At 45.7% G+C, this 21564-nt stretch overlaps 1 protein-coding gene across 1 annotated transcript in view; it reads right to left on the minus strand.

Moving 5' to 3' along the window:
* Positions 1 to 252: 252 nt before the first annotated feature.
* Positions 253 to 21564, minus strand: part of HNRNPAB (heterogeneous nuclear ribonucleoprotein A/B) — a 139939-nt gene continuing 118627 nt past the window's right edge. The window contains exons 6-7 of the mRNA XM_077471491.1: positions 11780 to 11935; positions 253 to 814 (exon numbers count right to left, since the gene is read on the minus strand). Coding sequence (XP_077327617.1) covers positions 747 to 814; positions 11780 to 11935 — 224 coding nt within the window. The 3' untranslated portion in view covers positions 253 to 746. The remainder of the gene's footprint in view (positions 815 to 11779; positions 11936 to 21564) is intronic.

Below are 21564 nucleotides of genomic sequence, written 5' to 3' on the forward strand. Positions count from 1 at the left end.
TTAAATGGTTTGCACTTTAATATTAGAAAGTTGTATATATTTTGGAAGTTTGTTTTGAGCATATGGTATTGAGTGGTGGGCTATACCTGATAGATTTTGCATCATCAATATAGGTGTATAAAGCATAGCAGCTAATCATGTACTGTAGATTGCAGAGTTTTTTTTGGAATTTAGTTGGATTGTACCGTGTAGAGCTAGTTTTGTTTTTGTTCCAAATCCACTGAACACACAAATTTTCACACTGAGACAGGCTACTCAAAGTTGTTTTATTTCAAAAGCTTGGATAGCTTCAAAAAATGTTATGGAGAATCCGCACATGTAAAATACCTTACAATACATTAGAATCCAAAGAGGTACCAAAAAGTACAGTAAAATTAACACTTCCAGAACTGGAAATGTATGACACAAAACAATACAAAATAAAAAAAAAGTGAAAAAAATGACACTGGTTCCCTAGGACAAGTTGTTCTGTACAGTTGGAGTAACAGAGTCCATACTTCACTCCAAGAGGCAGTCCCAAGAGCAGAGCTGCAGTTTTAAGCAGACCTCAATCAGTTCAGTTTTTTACCTAGTGATAAAATCGTCAATTAATCTCTTGAAAAAATGATTAACATCTGAACAGATCCAGGGAATCATACATGATAGCCTAACAAAGTCAGTTTGTACTAATTTAGGTGTAATACAATATCCAGTCAGAATTCCATATTCTCTGCAACGCTGATACTGCCACTGCATACCTGAAGTGTTCAATATGGCTTGTAGTTATTTTGATGACCACGTCTAGGGGCTTTTCCGTAGCTTGCATTGCCCTGACCTAAATACAAACAAACAGCCTGTCAAGCCTAAAATATACAAACTGTGTAAAGCATTCCACCAAACACAGGGTATTTAACCATTGCAAAACATTTTAATAGAGTTATATAGAGACATGAGATATTGTCTACTGAGCATCCAGCCCAGCATTAATCCTTCCTCTATAAGGATATCCGGTGAATGTGAATCCTTACCGTGTAAAACAAGCCTTTTTGTAGGTGTAAAGATTATACATATACTATAATAAATATACCTGTATTATAATTATAAGTAGGCACGCACACAGTTTTCAAAGTAACTCTGCAGATAGGAAGCTCCAAACAAAGAACCAACCACAGATGTGTGTGTATATAGGCTGCCTCAATCCTTCAGTCTCTCGTAATTTCAGACAGACATACTCAAAATGTTGAGATCAGGGCTCTGTGGGGGACAAAACATCACTTTCAAGACTCCTTGTTCTTAATGCTGAAGGTAGTTTTTAATGACGCTGGCTGTATGTTTGGGGTCATCGTCCTGCTGCAGAATAAATCTGGTGCCAGTCACACACCTCCCTGACGGAATGGCAATCTGCCTGCATTTCTCAGCATAGGATACCATTGATCCTGACCAAATCTTCAACCCTATTTGCAGAAATGCAGCCCCACCTCTCAAGGAACCTTCACCGTGCTTCACTGTTGCCTGCAGACACGCTCTAGCTCTTTGGCGAACAAACTGCCTTCTGTTACAGCCCTAGATTTCAAATTTTGACTCATCTGTCCAAAGCTGCTATATATAGCTGCTATTTGTCTACACCCCAGTTCCTGAGTTTGACCATAGTTCAGTGCTTAGCCTTGTTTCCACGTCAGAGGCATGGCTTTTTGGTCATAATACTTCCATAAAGACCACTTCTGGCCACACTTCTGCAGACCATAGCTGGGTGTACCTAGGTCCCACTGGTTTCTGCCAATTCTATGCTGGTGGCACTACTGGACATCTGATGTTGAAAGGAAAGGAGCATGCTGTCTCATCTGCCGCATTAAGTTTCCTTGGCCAACCAATGTCTATAATCCTCAACTTTGCCTGTTCCTATGTGCTTCTTCAAAAGCTCTAGCACCACATCTTGAAACCCCAGTCTTTGAAATCTTTGCCTGGGAGAGACTTTGGCTGGTTATATGTACACAGTATTGTGCAAAAGTAAGAGACAAGTTATACTGCATCAGCAGTCTCAAAAGGACAAGCTCTCTTGCAGTTACAGGGAAGAGAAACCATTTAACGCAGACAGGGGTGCGGTATTCAAAACCATTTATAACGTTAGAGCGGGAGTTTAGCTTCAATTTGTTAGGTGTACTAGTAGAAATCAACCCTTCCCTCCCTCTTGACCATGCTGCTGTCCAAAAGGTTCTTCCTGGGCTCATTCATCCAGAGAGGGGGCACTCTAATAGAGGTGCGTTTCTGACCAGATCAATAGGGGCAAAGCCTAAAGAAAACCAATGCAGCCACTGCATATAATGAATTGGTAAGCTGTAATAATGAAATTTTTTGGTTTTAAACAGCTTAAAGTTCCAAAATGTTTGATGGGATAAAAGACTCCACCAACCATGCCCCCAGAACTGATGGAGTGACTGCTCCCTTAGCACGAGCACCTGCTGGCAGTCTGTACAATCTTCAAAAGACCTGAAGGATGGACTCAAAAGCCAGATTCTTGAGCCAACAGGCCTTCTGTTAATGAATTACAGACTGGAAACTTGCCCCACAATGACAATGAAGTGTCTGTTGTCCGAGCGGTGCCCAGAATGGAGGGAGAAACCCCGGGGGATGCCTTCCATAAAGTCAGTTTGAAACGTTATAACAAAAATAGATTCCATGTGGAATTTCAGGGCCCAAAACACATTTAGGGACTTAAGATCCAAGATGGGTGGAGGTCCTTTTGGTTTGGGAGCCAAGAGGTTGGAGCAGACCCCATGACATTTTACTGGGTCATGACCCCCTTGTTCCAGAAGGACCAAAAGCAATGCATGGAGATCTAGAAATCCAGGTGGCGACAACAGATTGGAAGACATGGACCGAGTAAATAAGCCCTAGTTTAGGCTAGTTGTGGGCTGCTGGAGTCCGCCCCTTCTCTTTTTTTTTTTTAAATGTTCCATATAATATAAAATCAATGGGAGACCAATAATGCTACTCAATTGTATAAAAACCAGATAGTGCTGTGTCAAAATTCCCAATACACAGATAGCTTCCAGATTTCATGAGCCTGGGCACTGCCTGTTGCACAATGGTCCCACAGCCATCTCGATATTCAACATCAGAAGACTTCCAGAAACCCAAAAAGGCTCATAGGAGAGCCAGTTCAAGTGCCAGCATCTTTGAGGCTCCGCCTTTTGACTTGGCCATGGCCAAGTATTCACAAACAATATTCCCCTGAAGTCCATATGAAAATTTCCAACAAGGAACATATGAACAAGCGATAAAAGGGGGTGGGGCAGTTACTGGTGATTGACCATACCAGGCCCTTTGGTCTGGCTTTTGAGGGCAACCCCCACATCAAAAAAACGGCGTGGGGCATCCCCCCAAAATCCATACGAGCCTCTTGTCCGAGCACATAGCTCGGCAGACCAGTAAAGGGGGCAGGACGAGCGAGCGCGCCCCCCCCCCCCCGAACCATACCGGGCCGCATACTCTCAACATGGGTGCTTTGGGGTGCCCCCCCAACCCAAAGTGCCTTGTCCCCATGTTGGTGAGGACAAGGGCCTCTCTCTCTCCCCCCCCCCCCCCCCCCCCAACAACCCTGGCAGGGGGCTTATCAGAATCTGGAAGCCTCCAGATCCCGGCCCCCCACCCTATGTGAATAAGCATGGGGTACATTGTACCCCTACCCACTCACCTAAAAAAGAAAAAAAAAAAAAAAAAGGGGGGGGGGGGCAAAAAAAATTGCAGTACACAGGTTTTTTTTTTATTCTGTTTATCTTTTTTTTGCAAGAATATATCTTACAACATTTGGACGTGTTAATTGGACACCATCCACACATGGCCAACATGGCTCAATCCATCTCAACTAATATAGTCCAACTATCTAACAAAAGCCCCTTGCATCCATAAGGTCATCCCAATCCTCCCCCTGTGCATCAGGGACCTCCGCCATCCACCTCTCTCTGCACCGGGTCACCGCCAGTGGAGTGGTCTTAAAAAAAAAAAAAAAAAAAAAATCTTTTATATGACACCGAGAAGGGCTTGACCAGCTCCTAACTTGAAGTTTCAAGAACAGAGGGAAGAGACTCTACCCCTTACCACCCGAAACTGCCCCTGAAAGGCATGTCGAACCTGTAGAAATCTAAACCGGTATGAATTTGCAAGATCATGCCTTGATTTCAGTTGGGGAAAGGTCAACAGTTTTCCAAAGCATGCGATATTCCCCCCTTAACAGCCAAAGCATAGGATCTGGCAGGTTATAAAACTGAGGCAGGTCTGGGTTCATCCACAAAGGAGCCGATGAGCATAACCCCCCATAACTAGGACATGCCAGTTTTACCGCTGCCTCCCACGCCTTGATTGTGGCCTTCATGGTTGTCAAAGGTAGGTCAGACCCGGAGACCCTAAACAGACCGAATCTGACACTTTCATATGATCCCAGATGAGCCGCCTCCAACACTGCAGCCGCATCCCCATCTGCCAGCAACCACCTACGAACAAAAACCATTTGACCCGCTAGATAAGACTTCTGCCAGTACCAGTCCTCCCCTGATCACCGGGTTCCTGTAATATTGTGGGCATAAAATTGGGTATCTGGATTGTACGATTATTTTTTATTTTATTTATTTGTTTTTAAGGTTGAACTGGATGGACTTGTGTCTTTTTTCAACCTGACTAACTATGTAACTATGTATATTTTAATGCCTATTCTTGGTGGCTTGGGAGTCCATAGAAAAGATGAAATTATATCAATCTTTTTAAAATATGATTTAGGAGGTGCATGTCTCAGGAAGTAGAAGATTACTGGGAGAAATTTCAATTTTCAACAAACTGTTCCTACCTATTAAGGACAGCAGCAGTTTTGTCCATGCCTGAACCTTTTGCTTTAGCAACGCTAGCAATGGTAATACATTTGGGGCATGTAATCCTATACATTTGCTGTGAACTTAACTCACAGATATTTGAGGGACATGACCCACTGTATCGGCAAGCTCGGATCAGCCCCATATTTGGCTTCAGTGTCCAGGGGTAGAATAGAAGATTTATTCCAGTTTACTTTTACCCCTCAAAAATTGGCAAAATGATCAATCCCTAAAGCGGTTTTCAAAGGAGTCTCCCGGGTCACTAAGAAATAGTAACATATCATTGGCATACACTGCCAGAGACTCATCTACCGTGCCCATCCTGATGGACTGTATCTTTGATGACAGAAGTGCAACCGCCAGGGGCTCCAGGGCCAGGGCAAACAGGAAGGGGGGTAGCGGACATCCCTGCCTAGTTCCCCTTCCCACCTCAAAGAAATTGGAAATAGAGGATCCCAGCCGAACTGCTACTCTGGGGCATCTATATAACATGGTTATCAATTTCCTGAACTGTGGCCCAAACCCCATGACCTCCAATACCTTGAACACGTACAGCCAATCCACGGAGTCAAAGGCTTTCTCAATCTATGGAGACTACGATTCTAGTTGACATTCCCCGACTGAATTTGTAAATGGATGAAGAGCCTCCGTAGACTTGTGTCAGTCGATTTACCTGGCATAAAAACCATTTGATTAATATTAATTATAGAGGGGATAACAGTAGCTAGTCTAAGTGCCAGTACCTTGGTAAAGATCTTTAGATCCATGTTCAACTGGGCTATAGGCCAGTAGGATGCACATTCCATTGGGTCCTTTCCTGGTTTTAATAAAAAAAAAAAAAAAAAAAAAAAAAACATAGGCCTCTGGCATGGAGTCTGACAGTGTGTCATGTTCGTGGCAATATTCCAAAAGCAGATTAATTCTAGGAGCCAAGAGTTCAACATTTACCTTCTAAAAATCTGCAGGGAGACCATCCAGTCCAGGGGCCTTAAGCGGAGGGAAAGCAAAGACCACCTGCTGAATTTTTTTGAGCGTAATTTTAGCATCTAAAATATTAACGTTATCATCCGACATCTTCGGAATTGGCAGATCACCTAAGAGGGAGTCCAATGCTGATTGGTCATAAGATAGAATGGGGGAGTAGAGGGAAGAATAAAAATTGACAAACTCTTGCATGACAAGCAGGGGGTCACTAACCAAGGTCACCCCCTGGTCCCCGATAACCGGAATGTTAGTGATCGGGTGATAATCCGCAACCAGCATCGCCAAAAGCTTCCCATTCTCATCTCCCTCTGCAAACACTGTATGAGCCCTCTATCATCTCAGATCAGGTCTGACCTGTAAAATGTAGGGACAAAGAACGACGGGCCTCCAACAGAGATCCATACGAAGCCCCGACAGGGGATCCCGCATGAGCCTCTGCACACTCCCTTTCCCACCGCTGCAGACTCTAGCTCTCCCCAATGACCTGCACTCGAGCCGTCTTAATAGCGGATATACACATTCCCCCCTTGTAACCGCCTTAAAAAGGCATCCAATACCACCGGAGGATGCGCTGTATCAGCATTGGATGACCAATACATCCTCACCGATTCTTCCAGCTGGGCAGAGACCTGCTCATGTTGTAGCCATCCAGGGGAGAGTCTCCAACCCCCCCTTCTCGCTCCCGACACCAAGGTCAGGGTGAGAGAGGGTTATGGTCAGTCAGCCCACCAGCCAAGTATGTGACGTCCATCACAAATGGTAGTAGAAGATCATTCCCGAAGACTAAAAAAAAAAAAAAAAAAAAAAAAAGCGATCCTGGCCAAGGATCTATGGGCCAAAGACACATTGAAGAAACATCTATCAGTCGGGTGCTTCCAGCGCCACAGCTCTTTAAAACCTGCCATGGACACCCAGCTATTCAATTAAGCAGATGCCCCTCTGTTCGGGTTGGAGTCGTCCAGCGCTGCATCTAGGACGCCATTGAAATCCCCCATCAAAATCACAGGAAGATGGGCATATGGCGCCAATTAGAATAGAGACCCCTCTAGCAAACATGGAGTAGGTTTGAGTGTAGGGCTCTTTGAATCCATAGTTTATGCAAAGAGGACCCTGCTGTCATCTAGGTCTAGGTGTCTCCTGTAGGAAAATGATATGTGGTTTGAACTGTTTTAAGTATTGGAATATTGAGGCCGTCTTAAACTTGTGGTTAAGATCTCTAACATTCCAAGACACTATTTTAATGGCAGTTCCGTAGGTGGTTCCATACCATCTCTGCATGCTCCAACAGAAAACCGAAATAAAAATGAGTATTTAGTTTTGCGATGTGGGGGTAGGAGCAATCCCTCATCGATTCACCGGTGTGCATGACCCAAGGTACCATCAGCAATGTACCCTTGTCACAAAGAGGTCTTGATCATACCCGCTGGCCAACTCCTGGAGCTCCTCCACACCCCCCCGGCACAGCATATTGCGGGTAACAGAACGTTACAGCTTTAGGCCACCGTATTCCAAGGATCATAGGAAATATGTCCTCCAACACAGACGTGCCTAATAGCTTTCCAGGGTGAGAATGCTCAAACATTTGAGTTTAGGGCATAACAGCGGGATAAAAAAAAAAAAAAAAAAAAAGAAAAAAGCATACCGTCCCCAGTTGTGGGTTTGTAGACAGGCTGGAGGACCATTAAAATTCTTTATCCAACCATTCACAAGCTTCCTCTGGGTTCTCGTCGAATTTCACTGTCCCTTTGTATTGAACCCTAAGCTTGCTAGGGTACAGCATGCTATATATTTGACCTCCTTCTCCCTCAGGCGTCCGCGGACCTCATTGAAGGATTGTCGTTTGTACTGCGTTTCCGAGAAATCTGGAAAGAGCATTATCCTTGCATTTTCATGGCGCAGCTCCTGAAGTTTCCTGGCTTGTGTCAGAATCAGGTCCCAGTAATTTAAGAATCTGACCAAGAAAGGCTGTGGGAAGGCACCCCACAGATTTGTTACCAGTGGGTACCCTGCGCACTCTCTCCACCATACAGGGGGGAAAATCTTGTAATGACAACAGTTGCTTAACCACTTACAGACTACCCATTGTCAAATGATGGCGGCAAAGTGGTTTCAAAATCCTGACTGGACGTCATAGACCGTCCTCAGGATTTTGAGCCCCCGGGGGCGCTTATCGTTGCGGGTTGTCAGTCTGACACCCTGCAACTACGATCTTGGTAAAGAGTCTCAGACAGAGACTCTTTACCACGTGATCAGCCGTGTCCAATCACGGCTGAAAACAGTGTAAATAGGAAGAGCCGGCGATCAGCTTTTCCTCACTCGTGTCTGTCAGACGCGAGTAGAGGAGAGCCGATCGGCTGCGCCTCTGACAGGGGGGGTCTGTGCTGATCGATTATTAGCACAGCCCCCCCCCCCACCCCCCCCGAGGATGCCCACACTGGACCACCAGGGACGCCACCAGACCACCAGGGATGCCCAGCACCAGGTATGCCACCCTAGACCACCAGGGATGCCAATCAGTGCAACCATCAGTACAATACAATGCCGCCTATCAGTGCCCATCCGAGCCAACTATCAGTGCCCATCCGATCCAACTATCAGTGCCCATCCATGCCCATCTGTGCCGCCTAGCCATGCCAGCTATCCATGCCAATCCGTGGCAGCTACCAGTGTCCATACGTGTCGCCCATCAGTGCCACCCCACCAGTGCCCATCAGTGAAGGAGAAAACGTACTTATTTACGTTTTGAAACTGAAAAAAAAAACGAAAATATATAAAAAAAAAAATTTTTCTTTTTTTTTTTTATTTGTTTAGCAAAAAATAAAAACCATAGAGGTGATCAAATACCACCAAATGAAAGCTCTATTTGTGGGGAAAAAATTATAAAAATTTCATTTGGGTACAGTGTAGCATGACCGCGCAAATGTCATTCAAATTGCGACAGCGCAGAAAGCTCAAAATTGGTCTGGGCAGGAAGGTGTTTAAGTGCCGGGTATTGATGTGGTTAAAAGGGAGCTCTACAAACTGGGTGGGTTTGTCACCCTCAGCTCCCTCCGGCAGGCCCACCACCAGGACATCATTCCTCCGTTACCAGTCTTCAGCATCATCTGCTCTGCAGAGCCCAGACCTGATCCTGGAGCTCAGATAGGTGGGCACCATGAGAGCGAGAAGCATCCACCACATCCGAGACCCACATCTCCACTGTAGTCAGGTGGTCCTGGATGTTGTCTAAGTCGTGTCTGCGCACTCAGAGGATAGTTGGTCTATGCGCCCAATCAGCTCAGCTTTACTGGCATCAAGGATCGGCCTGTTTATTGCATACATGTCTACTGCCAGAACCAGATCCACCACCGGATCCATTTCTACTGCACCTTGTGCCATCTTCACCGCTGCTGTTTTGGCACGCTGTTCCTTCGGCAGGGAAGACAAGATGGCGGGGCCTTTTGCAGCGTTTTGTGGAGCGGGTCTTGCCTTGACGCACTCTCCAGGTGCAATGCCAGATTCGCCCTGTGCTATGGACTTAAAGACATGGGGCGGGGGCCATCCGGTGATGGCCTATAGAGGCCACGCCCACTTATGATATCCCCATCCCATCATGACCCAGAGGCAGAAGACATCAGAGGAGGGAGAAGAGAACAGAATCGATGCCAGGGCTGCCTTAATTACTTTAAAAACCATGTGTACTGCAATTTGACACTTTAGGTGTCCCCATACTCATTCACATAGGGTGGGGGGGCCCCCTTATTAAAAAGGAGCTTCCAAATTCCAATGAGCCCCCCCCCCTCTGCCCTCTGAACCAGACAACCAATGGCCAGGGTTGTCGGGAAGAGGCCCCTGTCCTCATCAACATGGGGACAAGGTGCTTTGAGTTTGAGGCACCCAACTCCTCTATGTTGAGGGCATGCGTCCTGATATGGGTCAGGAGGGAGAGGGGGCACTGGCTAGTCCTCACCCCCTTTCATGACCAGCCAGGCTGTGTGCTCAAATAAGGGTTTGATATGGATTTGGGGGGGACCCCCACGCTGTTTTTTTCGGTGTGAGGGTTCCCCTTCAAAACCATACCAGGTCCTTCAGTCTGGTATGGATTTTAAGGGGAAACCCATGTTTTTTTTTTCCATTTGGCATGGGGTTCCCCTTCAAGATGATCAGAGCACAAGTCACATGCCAAAGTCAGATTAGTTAAGACGGTTATCCGACTTCAGTGATATTCACTGGTCTGAAGTAGGATCAAAGTCGGACCCAAAGCAGTGCAGGGAGCATTTTCAAAGTCGGACTGACTTGTGTTGGATCAGTTAAGACGGCTCTCCTAGGGAAACATTGATTTTCACACGAGACATGCGCACCCAACGTCGGAGTGTTTGTCGTACATGTGTGAACCCAGCCTTAGAATTCGAAGGTGTAGACGCATTTCAACGATCAAGATAATTGGGAGGCACCTGATCAAAACGTCAAAATGTCAATGAAGTGACTGAATACTTATGCCAATGTGACATTGAATTTATTAAAACTAAAAAAATTAAGACATTTTTAAAATTCTGTATTTGCTTTGTCATTATACAGAGGTACTGAGTGTAGATCAATGAGAACTTGTTTTTTTAATCTAAAACTCTAGTATCAGACTGCAACCTAAAATTGAAAAAAGTGAAAGCATTCTACATACTTTATGAATGTATTGTATATTGAATTAGGGTTTTTGGATAATTGCACATCAGCTATAAGGTTTTTTTTTTTTTTTTTAGGGTGTTGGCGTGAAGACATTTTGGGTTATCTACAATTGATGACTATTTGAAAGTAGAATTAAAGAGTTTAAGCGCTTGCCGATAATACTTTGGCGGAATGGTACGCCTGTGCAAACCGACATACCTGTATGTCAGTCCACAAAAGCAGGATAGCGCGAGTGGTCCCGCAGACTATGTCTGCCGGCAGCCTGCAATCAGGGTAAGGAAAAAGGTAGAGCGGGGAAATGCACAATTACAAATACAAATTATAAAATTTAAACAAGGCAAGGCAAAAAAAGTGTCAAGAGTCCAATATGTCCATGCAATGTCGGGCGGCAGTGGTGTAGTGGTTAGCACTCTCACCTAGCAGTAAAAAGGGTCGCTAGTTCGAATCCCAACCCCAACACTACCTGCCTGGAGTTTACATGTTCTCCCTGTGCCTGTGTGGGTTTCCACCGGGTACTCCGGTTTCCTCCCACACTCCAAAGACATGCAGGTAGGTTAATTGGCTTCTGTCTAAAAATTGGCCCTAGTATATGATTGTGGGCTCTTTGAGGAGAGGGACTGATGTGAGTGTGCAATGTACAGAGATAGGGAGAATTGTAGACACTCACTCAGGTTGAACTGAATGGACTGGTGTCTTTATTCAACCCAACTATGTAATGTCGCAGTGCCGATAAAAAAATCAAAGATCACCACCATTACGAATATAAAATAAAAAAATAAATTATATATATATATATATATATATATATATATATCTATTGCCATAAATCTGGTACAGACCCACTGATTTAACCATTCACGGGGACCGATTTGTTATAACTGCATCTTCTGTAGCAGTACAAGTTTTGCATAAGTGTTGTGCATTTGAGCACAAAGACAGACCAATCCATCAACTACAGGACTCTAGCAAAAAAACGAAGGAATGTTGACAGTGGAAGGCTTTATGTTTGGCACTGCCAGTGTTCAATCACCAGAAGATGGAGCATAACCCAATGGTCCACGACTTCTCTCGTGCCCTGTGATGTGCGATTAGGATGACATTTTCCTAAGACCACAGCAAACTGAAATATACTGACAGTGGGAGGGGCTATTTAGAAGTGGTCTACAGTTTGCCAGGGTTTAATCTTTCTGTAGGTAGCAGTATAACCTTAAACAGAGAAAGGCTTTGACATGGACAAGGGGAAAAAAAAAAAAGTTAAAGTATGGCAAATATTTATGGATTACAGTACTTACTGTAGTCATATCCTGGCCCATATCCATAATACCCATATCCAGAATAGTCATAGCTGCCATAGCCTCCATAACCTTGCTGGCCATATCCATAGCCTTGATTTCCATAACCCTGACTCCAGTAGTTGTTGTAGCCTTGATTCCAGTTCTGTCCTTGACCTGTAAATGATTGTTTAATACTTTAGAAAATCCATTCTAAAAAAAAAATAAAAAAAAAAATAAAAAAATAAAAAACACAGGTTCTTAAGTTCGTAGGGATGGCAAAATTTGAAAAAGCAACTAAATCAAAGCAAATTTTGCATCTTACCATGCTTAGATGTGGTTTCTTTATTAGCCTTTCAGGCATTACTGTCCCAGGGAGGCTATACTCACTCACTTTGCCACATCTATGGAGAAGGCCATCATAGTTACCATAGGCTGCTCTACCAATTTGAGCAAATCTATAATCTTTTCTTCATCTCCTTACATGGGGAGGTGTTAATTTCCTCAGGTTTTCCCAACTAGCTGTTTTAACTACAAATTTAGTGCACAGAATTTACAAGGAGGCTACAATTCACTCTTAAGATAGTGTTTGTTTCTTTCCAGGCAAAGAAGTAAATTTTCTGTTGAAAAGAAAACTAATGCTAGTACCACATCTAAGGACTGGCAAGTCCAATCATATTACATTGTTTTGGGATTCACGTTTTGCTATCATTTTATAAAATGTACCTAGGTGACGAGGCTAAAATAAGCTTATGGCTGCTGTAGCAGGCATGTGCTTGGTATCGTGTATTTTTTTTAACCCCTTGCCGCCGAGCATACTCGGCTTCCAGGGGTTATACCGGGATGATACCCACACCTGCAGGCATCATCCCGGTACAGTTTTTCTGAGCCCGCGATTGGCTTTCCAGCCATAACAACCGATACGGCTAAAAGCTGCTCAGCTGTTATGCCGGAGGAGTGGGAGGGGACATCCCCCACCCCCCTCCCACCGCTCTTACCGGTGCTCCCGTTCAATCGGGAGCACCGATCTCACATCCACCGCTTCCAGCAGCTAGGGAGGGACTGGAACGACGCCATAAGCAGCGTCATTCCAGTCTCCTAATTGTAAACACGGAAGCGACGTCATGACGTCACTTCCCATTTACTCGGCTGCCAATGGCCCCGGATTTATAAAAAATATACAGTATTCAGAATCGCCGTTTTCGGCGATCTGAATACTTTGAAGTGTAAAGGAGGGATCGGGGGGTCTTTTAGACCCCCGATCCCTCCATAAAGGGTACCTGTCACCACCTATTACTGTCACAAGGGATGTTTATATTCCTTGTGACAGCAATAAAAGTGATCACTTTTTTTTTTAAAAACAATTTATTCATTTTAAAACTAATAAAATAAATAAGAAAAATAAAATAAAATTTTAAAGCGCCCGGTCGCCGTGAGCTTGCGCAGCAAAGAGAACGCATACGGAAGTCATGCCTGCATCTGTAAACTGTGTTCAAATCACACATGTGTGATATCGCCGCGATCGTCAGAGCGAGAGCAATAATTCTAGCACTAGATCTCCTCTAACTCTAACCTGGTAACCGGGAAAAAAATTTTAAAGCGTCGCCTATTGAGATTTTTAGGTACCGTAGTTTGTCGTCATTCCACGAGTGCGTGCAATTATAAAGTGTGACATGTTTGGTATCCATTTACTCGGCGTAACATTATCTTTCACATTAAACAATAAAATTAGCCCAATTTTTTTGCATAGTTTTTTTAAAATTCATGAAAGTGTCACTTTTCCCAAAAAGTTGCGTTTAAAACACCGCTGCGCAAATACCGCGTGTCATAAAATATTGCAACAATTGCACTTTTATTCTCTAGAGTCTCTGCTAAAATTATATATATATATATATATATATATATATATATATATATATATATATATATATATTTATATATATATAATGTTTGGGGGTTCCAAGTCATTTTCTAGCAAAAAATATGGATTTTAACTTGTAAAAACCAAATGTCAAAAATAGGCTTAGTCATGAAAGGGTTAATCTGGCGCTGAGCTCATGTAAATGTGATCCAGGCAAGCCGAGGACCGCAGTAAAAATATTGTGCCAGAAGAAAGAGCGTTCCTAGATTTCTGCAATGAACAAGCAGAAATATGCGTTATATCATTTCTGGGTTTAGATCAGCCATTCCCTGGCTACTGTGGCAGGGGAAGCGGCTAAACAAGCACAAGCTGGGGTCTAAAAGATGCCTGAGGTTTCTATAAAAAGGAGGAGTCTGTCACCTGCCATTAGGGGGTTCACTTTATTGCTGAACCAAGAGGGCAAAAAAAAAAAAAAAAAAAAAAAGAATATAAAAAAAAAAAAAAAAAAAAAAAGAAGTGTATAATATATAATACACACACACACACACACACACACACACACACACACACACTTAAAGTGGTTGTAAACCCTTACAAACCACTTTGACCTGCAGGTAAGCCTAGATTAAGGCTTACCTGTAGGTCCATGAAATATCTCCTAAGCCCATACGGTTTAGGAGATCTTGACAAAAAGACAGGGTGCGCAGGTGCACTGAGCATGCCGCTAACGGCGATATGCCATTAGTGGCGGCTCCCGTGCACATGCGTGGGAGTAACGTCATCGCTGCTCTGCCGCTGTGAGTGGCCGGAGCAGCGATACCCAAAAGAAGATGGACGCTCCATAATACAGGGGAGAGCGGTGACATCGCTGGCTCCTGTGTCAGGTAAGAAACATATAATGGGCCAATAAGCGATGCATAGTAGCCTATTATGCTTTACCTTTGCAGAGAGACAAAGTATACACACACACTAAAATAAAAGAAGCTTGACTTGCCCATAAATATTGGAGTCCAGTGCAAGACACTGGCTGGATATTCCTAAACATTGGGTTATAGGCTACCTTCAAGCTTCTGGACACAAAAGCCTTTGCGCAATCCTCCTCTCTCTCTCCCCCCCCCCACCACCACCACCACCACCCCCCCTTGGGCATTTTTTTAAATCACCTCCTGCGAGACCTCTGCTCTTCTTAATCTACATTGCTCGATAAAAACTGGGGGGGGGGGGGCTGTCCCTTGTAAAAGTTGAAATTTATTTTATATCAGCTGTACAGTACAGGGGAGAGGCTGAATCTTCATAGACCTCTGGAACAACCCACCCCAGACAATCAAAAGGGTGAACAACAAGGCAAACAGAACCATCATCTTCCTGTCGATACCAAAATCCTGTCAGGGTGTTCCCAATCAGCATACACCTCATGTTCCAGCAGCAGGTGTATGAGGAAAGCCTTTTGCAGCCTGAGGAGGCTTCAGGGACCCCAAAAGAGTACGAGGGAGGCTCAGAAACATCTGCAGTAGGGAACTTAAAAAGGTAGAATGAACCATCTCGGCAAGTCTGGATCAAAAGCCTCAGACTGAGAGGCTGATACCAACTGGATATCTGGCCCAGATTCTGCTGCAGCAAACTCATCTGCCAGGCCATCTCCTAAGTCCTTAGCATCTAGCTCTTCCCCTTCCTCAACCCTTTCGTGCTTCAAATTAGGAGGCTCGGGGAGAATGGTCTGTCACACTTCCTGCCATCCTGCAGGATGGAGGCAATCCTGCACTCCAACATGGCTAGGGCTGAGGACAATTCATCCCTGGTGATGAAGGCTGAAGCAGCAGCATTGACTGTAGGCACAGTACCAGACAGGCTCAGCGGCACTGATTGCCCGGAAGCCTCTGGTCTGTGGGGATTTAACACTAGGGTTTTGACTAGGCTCCTCTGGAGCTACTCACAAAGGTGTGCCCTTCCCTGTTGTCTTAGCCCCGTTATTTTTTTTTTTTTTTTTTGAAGATATTGCGAGCCACAAAAAGGGAGTACCTGGGTTTAGTATTTTACCTCAGAAGGGAGACCCTTTAATAGGGCTCACCAAGACCCTATGCAACAATCCTGCTAAACTCTTTAGCTTGCCAACTAACACCTGGTGACTCACGTGACCCGAGTAAGGAGGCATGAACTGCTAAATGCAAAAAGTGTTCAGATCCTGCTGTGTCTCACAGCTGTCCCTGGTAAGGGAAGCATGTCAGCCACTCTCACTCACGGTCCCGTGTACACACTAAATTTTTGTTCAAGGAACATCCACAAGAGACAAGAAAGCTAGTCTTGTCACGCAATATAGTTGCACGCACACGTGGAATGGCGACAAACTAGGGTACCTAAAAATTTCCATATGCGACGCTTATTTTTACGGTTACCAGGTTAGAGTTACAGCGGAGGTCTAGTGCTAGAATAATTGCCCTCGCTCTGGCGATCCCTCACATGTGTGATCTTAACCCCGTTTACATATGCGTTTTCTTTGCTGCACGAGAGCTTTAAAAAAAAATTCTTATTTATTTTTACATCATTAAGAAAAAAAATTTCTTTGATCCTTTTTTGATTCATTGGGACACTAATAGGCGGTGACAGGTATTCTTTTTGGAGGGATCGGGGGTCTAAAAAGACCTCCGATCCCTCCTTTGCATTTCAAAGTATTCAGATTGCCATTTGGCAGCCAAGTAAAAAGGAAGTGACGTTGTGACATACCTTCCGTGTTTACAATCAGGAGGCTGAAACAAAGCCGCCAGAAGCGGCAGAGGTTTGATCGGGTCTCCCGTGCCACCGGGAGGCCCGGGAAGATCAGCGAGAGGGGGGCGCTTTTAGCCACATCGGTTGTTATCCCTGGATAGCTGATCGCCCGCTCTAAACAACGGTACAGGGTATAACCCCCGAAAGCAGAGTACGCACATCTGCATGTGCTCGGCGGGAACTTGTTAAAGTCCATTGTGTCCCAATCCCAACACCATAGAACAAATCTTCTATTTTGATGCATCTTCAAATACTTCACCACAAGTGCTCATGAGGTAGATCGCAACTTACCAAAAAGGTCAAAAACGCGCTTTATTTGGATAAGCCAGATACATCCTGGGTTTGCATCTCTGCTTTGGAACGCCCTCCGGCCTAGGCTGGGGATGTGGAAGACCAACTCCACCAGGGACACAAAAAAAATAGGATTTTTTTGTACTCCCCGTAAAATCCTTTTCTCTGTAGTTCACCGACTCACACAGCTCCTTTCTTAGACCATTGTGTTACACCACCTTTAGGAGAGGGCTAGGCAGAACGTGTTAAAAATGTTATGATAAAACTAGGACTTTCTAGTTCTGCCCAAGGGGCGGTCCCTAAGGTAACAACCGCTCAGCCTGCTACTGCAGCCTCAGTACGTCAAACAGTATAACGTAGACAAAAATAGGAGGGGAGGGTGCTGTGTCAGTCGGTGAACTACAGAGAAAAGGATTTTACGGCGAGTACCAAAAAAAAATAAAATCCTATTTTCTCTTACGTTCACCAACTGACACAGCTCCTTTCTTAGGCCATCGGTGCCAAAACGAGGGGTGGGAAAACAGCATAAAAACTTCACCTACAATAGCATGTGGGAACTAGTATAAAAACTTTACCTACAAAAACCAACAGTGTGTGGAAATAACCAAGCATTTTTTTTTTTTTTTTTTTTTTTTTTTTGTGGGTAAAAAAGTGCTCCTCAATCTGGGAGTCACTGCCTACACACAGCTTCAGAACGTGCGGTAACAAATGCAACAGTGCACTTAAAATTACCGTTTTGTTTTTTTACCAAAAAACAGGAAAGAAATATAAGTGTAATTGCAAGGCCACCTGCAAACTTTGCGGCCAAAACAGGCATCTTTCGACGCACCGACATCTACCTCTTTACACACCTGAGCGACAGATGCTTGATGTCGGAAGGCCCAAGACGTTTCAATTGCCCTGGTGGAGTGAGCCGTGACCGGAAACGGGGGCACCTGTCCCTTCGAGGCGTAGGCCTGTATTACAATCTGTCTGAGCCACCTGGAAACAGTGGCTGATGAGACCGCCATGCCTTTTTTCGGACCAGCCACCGAAAACAAAGTCTGACTTCCAAAAAGGAGCCGTAGCAGACAAATACACCCTCAGAGCCCGAACCACGTCCAGGGAATGGAGGGCCACCTCCTTAAGATGTGTTGGTTTAGGACACATAGATGGTAACACAATGTCTTCATTGATGTGGAACGCCGAAACCACCTTTGGCAGAAAAGAAGGTTGCGGACGCAACACCACCTTATCCTATGGATAACCAGATAGGGTGACTTGCATGACAAGGCCATCAGTTCAGAAACCCTCCTGGCCAAAGTAATGACCACTAGAAAACCAATTTCTGTGAAGGAAAGAAAGAAAGTCAGAGGGATCTCTCTGACATTTTTGAATGGTGGTTTTTGAAACGCCGATAACACCAGGTTCAGATCCCATGGGGGTAACGGTGGACCCACTGGAGGAACTTCATGGTCGGATCCCTTGAACAAAAGTGCTCACTAGAGAGGTGAGACGCCAGGGGTCGCAAAAAAAAAAAAAAAGCTGAAATTTGTCCCTTAAATGGTGCTTAACGCCAATTTAGAAAAGGAGCGCGGACACCATCCTTTCTCCTCACACATGGAGATGTAGGCCTTCCAGGTACAATGATATATCTTCCGAAAAGAAGATTTCCATGCCCTCAGCATACCCGGTTTTCCCCTAAAATAAGACCTAGCGTGATTGTCGACGATGGCTGCAATATAAGCCCTACCCCCAAATAAGCCCTAGTTAAAGTCCTTCTATGTCTTATTCTCAGGGTAGGGCTTATTTTTGGGGAAAGAGGGTGGGGTTTACCCCGGTTCCTCAACACCTGGCTCTCAATAGCCATGCCGTTAAAACCAGTGATGATAAAGCAGGATGGAGAATCGGACCTTGAGACAGAAGGTCCTCTTGTAACGGCAGTCACCATGGGGCGTCCACCACCAGGCACACTAGGTCTCTGTACCAGGGACGCTGGGGCCAATCTGGGGCAATGAGTATTACTGGAATCCCCTCGTCCTCCACTCTGCAGAGCAGATGTGGTAACAGTTTCAGCGGAGGAAAGGCATAGATCAGCTGGTACTGATCCCAAGGAGCCACTAGCGTGTCTGCACAAGGATCTCTTGTCCTGCACACGAATCTCAGCACCTTCCGATTGTAACGGGAGGCCAGAAGATCTGGTGTGCCCCATCGCAGGCACAGTAGCTTGAACACCTCCAGATGCAGCGCCCATTCTCCTGGGTCCAGCATCTGGCGACTTAGATAGTCCGCCTGCCAGTTCTCCATTCCCGGGATGTAAATGGCAGATAGGGCCGGTACATGTCGCTCTGCCCACTGAAGGATGTGAGCAACATTCTGTGCTGCGGCCGAGCTTCTTGTTCCTCCTTGGTGATGTATGCCACCACTGTGGCGTTGCCTGACTGGATCCTTATCGGACGCCCTTGTAGTCTAATCGACCATGGGGAGAGGCATAGCCTGATAGCTCTCAGCTCGAGCACATTGATCGGCAACTTGGATTACTCCTCCGACCACCGGCCCTGGGTCGACTGAATTCCCATTACTTCACCACAGCCGGTTAGGGTGGCGTTCGTTGTGATCACTGCCCATTTCAGAGGTACGAACGACTTTCCGGACTGAAGTGCCAGGGACCTCAGACACCAGAGCAGGGAATCCCTGACTAACTAGCTCACCTGACTCTGCCGATCCAGGGACAATGGAGATTTGTCCCATTTGGTCAAAATCTCCTTCTGCAAGACTCTGGTGTGAAACTGGGCAAACGGTACTGCCTTGAAGGAGGCCACCATGAGGCCCAGGACTCGCATGCAGAAGCGTAGCAACGACCACCTGCGGTTCATCAGCAGTTTTATCGCGGCTCTGAGAGTCTGCAGTTTGTCTGAAGAGAGAAACACTCTAGATTCCAGGGAGTCCAGCAGTAAGCCTAGGTACTCCAAATGCTGAGTCGGTACAAATCACCAACTTATAGGTTCAACAGCCACCCAAATTCCTGCAGGGTCTGCATGGTGATCGTTACTAACTCTGAGGCGGAAGATGTCATTTACCACCTATGCACCGCCTCCATCTTGGCAACGAACGAATTAAGGACCGCCAACAAAGCTTCCACAGGCACACTGGTTGCAATTGCCTGGATTTCGGGGGAAGAAACACCAGTTTCTGAAGCCATGCTGACCCTAGCCTGTCTGCCACCTGTTAGGAGGATGGGACCATCACTGTCCCAAGTCCCCAACTGCTGCTGGCTGAGGGGCTCCCCCCGCAGAACTTACCACCCTGACCGAGTTCTGCGCCATCCAGCTAGGTGTGCCTGTGTCTTGTGTCAGCTTCCAGATGCACAAGAGACCAAACCGCCCTGTGCCGTTCTGAATAGCGCTGAAGATGAAAAACGTGTTCCGGCTTCAACAAGATGGCCGCCGAGCATCCAGTATAAAGGACATAATTGTAGGTAAAATGGCCGCCGGACTACAGGAAAATGGAGACAAAGCATGCTGCTCCCTGGTCACACCAAACATGGCCGCCGAGCACTGTATGCAATGAAGAACAGTGAAAAAAGGCAGAAAATTGCAGTTAAACAGCGATCAGCAGACATAGCCTCCAGACACCTCAGGGGAGAGACCTACACACATCCAGGGCCCAAATATCCAGCGCAGTCCCCCTCCAGGTGATAGCGCCCCTGTCTATAGCGCACACACACCGCTCAGCAGCCTATGCAGCATCCCCCACAGGGAGGGGGGCGATAGGGACAGGGAGGGAAGAGAGGAAGGTGAGGGACCCCCAAATCAACCTTCCAAGGAATGCCCAGCTGCTATGTCCCACCGAGGCAGGGAGAGCTGTACTTACCAGTCCTGAAGAGCTGGGAGACATTCCATCACAGACCCACTCTCCGATCAGTACAGGTTGGTTGCTGGCCCGGCACACGGACGCAGAACATCAATAGCTCAGTCATATGTGTGCCCCAGGGCATTACTCCCACTGGCCGCCCCTGGAGCTGGGGGCATGTCGTGGCCGACCCAGCGCAGAGCGCACACGCTCGCTGGCCAGGCTGGGAGACTACAAGGATAAGGGTAGCCATCCTGTCACCCAGCTGGCTGTTGATAGCAGATCACAGTATCTTTAATCTTGTGCAAAAAGCAAAACTTCTGCATAAAAATTCATGGATCGATAGGCCTGCAGGATTCCTAGGTCCTTCTTCACTAGGCAGAAAAAAAAAACTGAGGATGTAGTAGCAGGCTGAGGGATTATTACCTAAGGGACCGCCCCTTGGGCGAAACTAGAAAGTTCTAGTTTTATCATAAGATTTTAAACATGTTCTGCCTAGTCCTTTCCTAAAAGGTGATGTAACAACCCAATGGTCTAAGAAAGGAGCTGTGTCAGTCGGTGAACGCAAGAGAAATTAGCTTTATGGTGTAGTAAGTTTATTTAAAAAGGGTTTAAAAATAAAGCATAAGTTGCACTCACATGTGACTGCCAATCCCTGCACTAAGGTGTCTACAACATGTGCGGATGGGTATACCAGGCTCGTATCGGCGTGTGATCCAGGCCTTGTTCTGGATATACTAGTTTGTTGGATGCCACATACGGGACCTGGAAATTACAACTCCCCGCTCCTTTTTAAATAAAACGTACTACACTATAAAGCTTTGTGTCCCCAGTGGAATCGTTCTCCCACATCCGCAGCCTAGGGCAGAGGGAGTTCCAAAGTGGAGAGATGCAAACCCCAGGGTCTACCTGGTTTATCCAAATAAAGTAAATTTTTGACCTAGCCTAAAAAGTGGTCAAACACCTTCGATGAGTTGCCATCTACTGCATGAGCACTCATGGTGAAGTATTTATTTGAAGAAACAGCAAATTAGAAGATTTGTTCTAGGTTTCTACGGTG

The sequence above is a fragment of the Lithobates pipiens genome, unplaced genomic scaffold (assembly GCF_037356315.1).
Source record: "Lithobates pipiens isolate NorthernLeopardFrog02 unplaced genomic scaffold, aLitPip1_a1.2 Scaffold_8, whole genome shotgun sequence".
Lineage (NCBI taxonomy): Eukaryota > Metazoa > Chordata > Amphibia > Anura > Ranidae > Lithobates > Lithobates pipiens.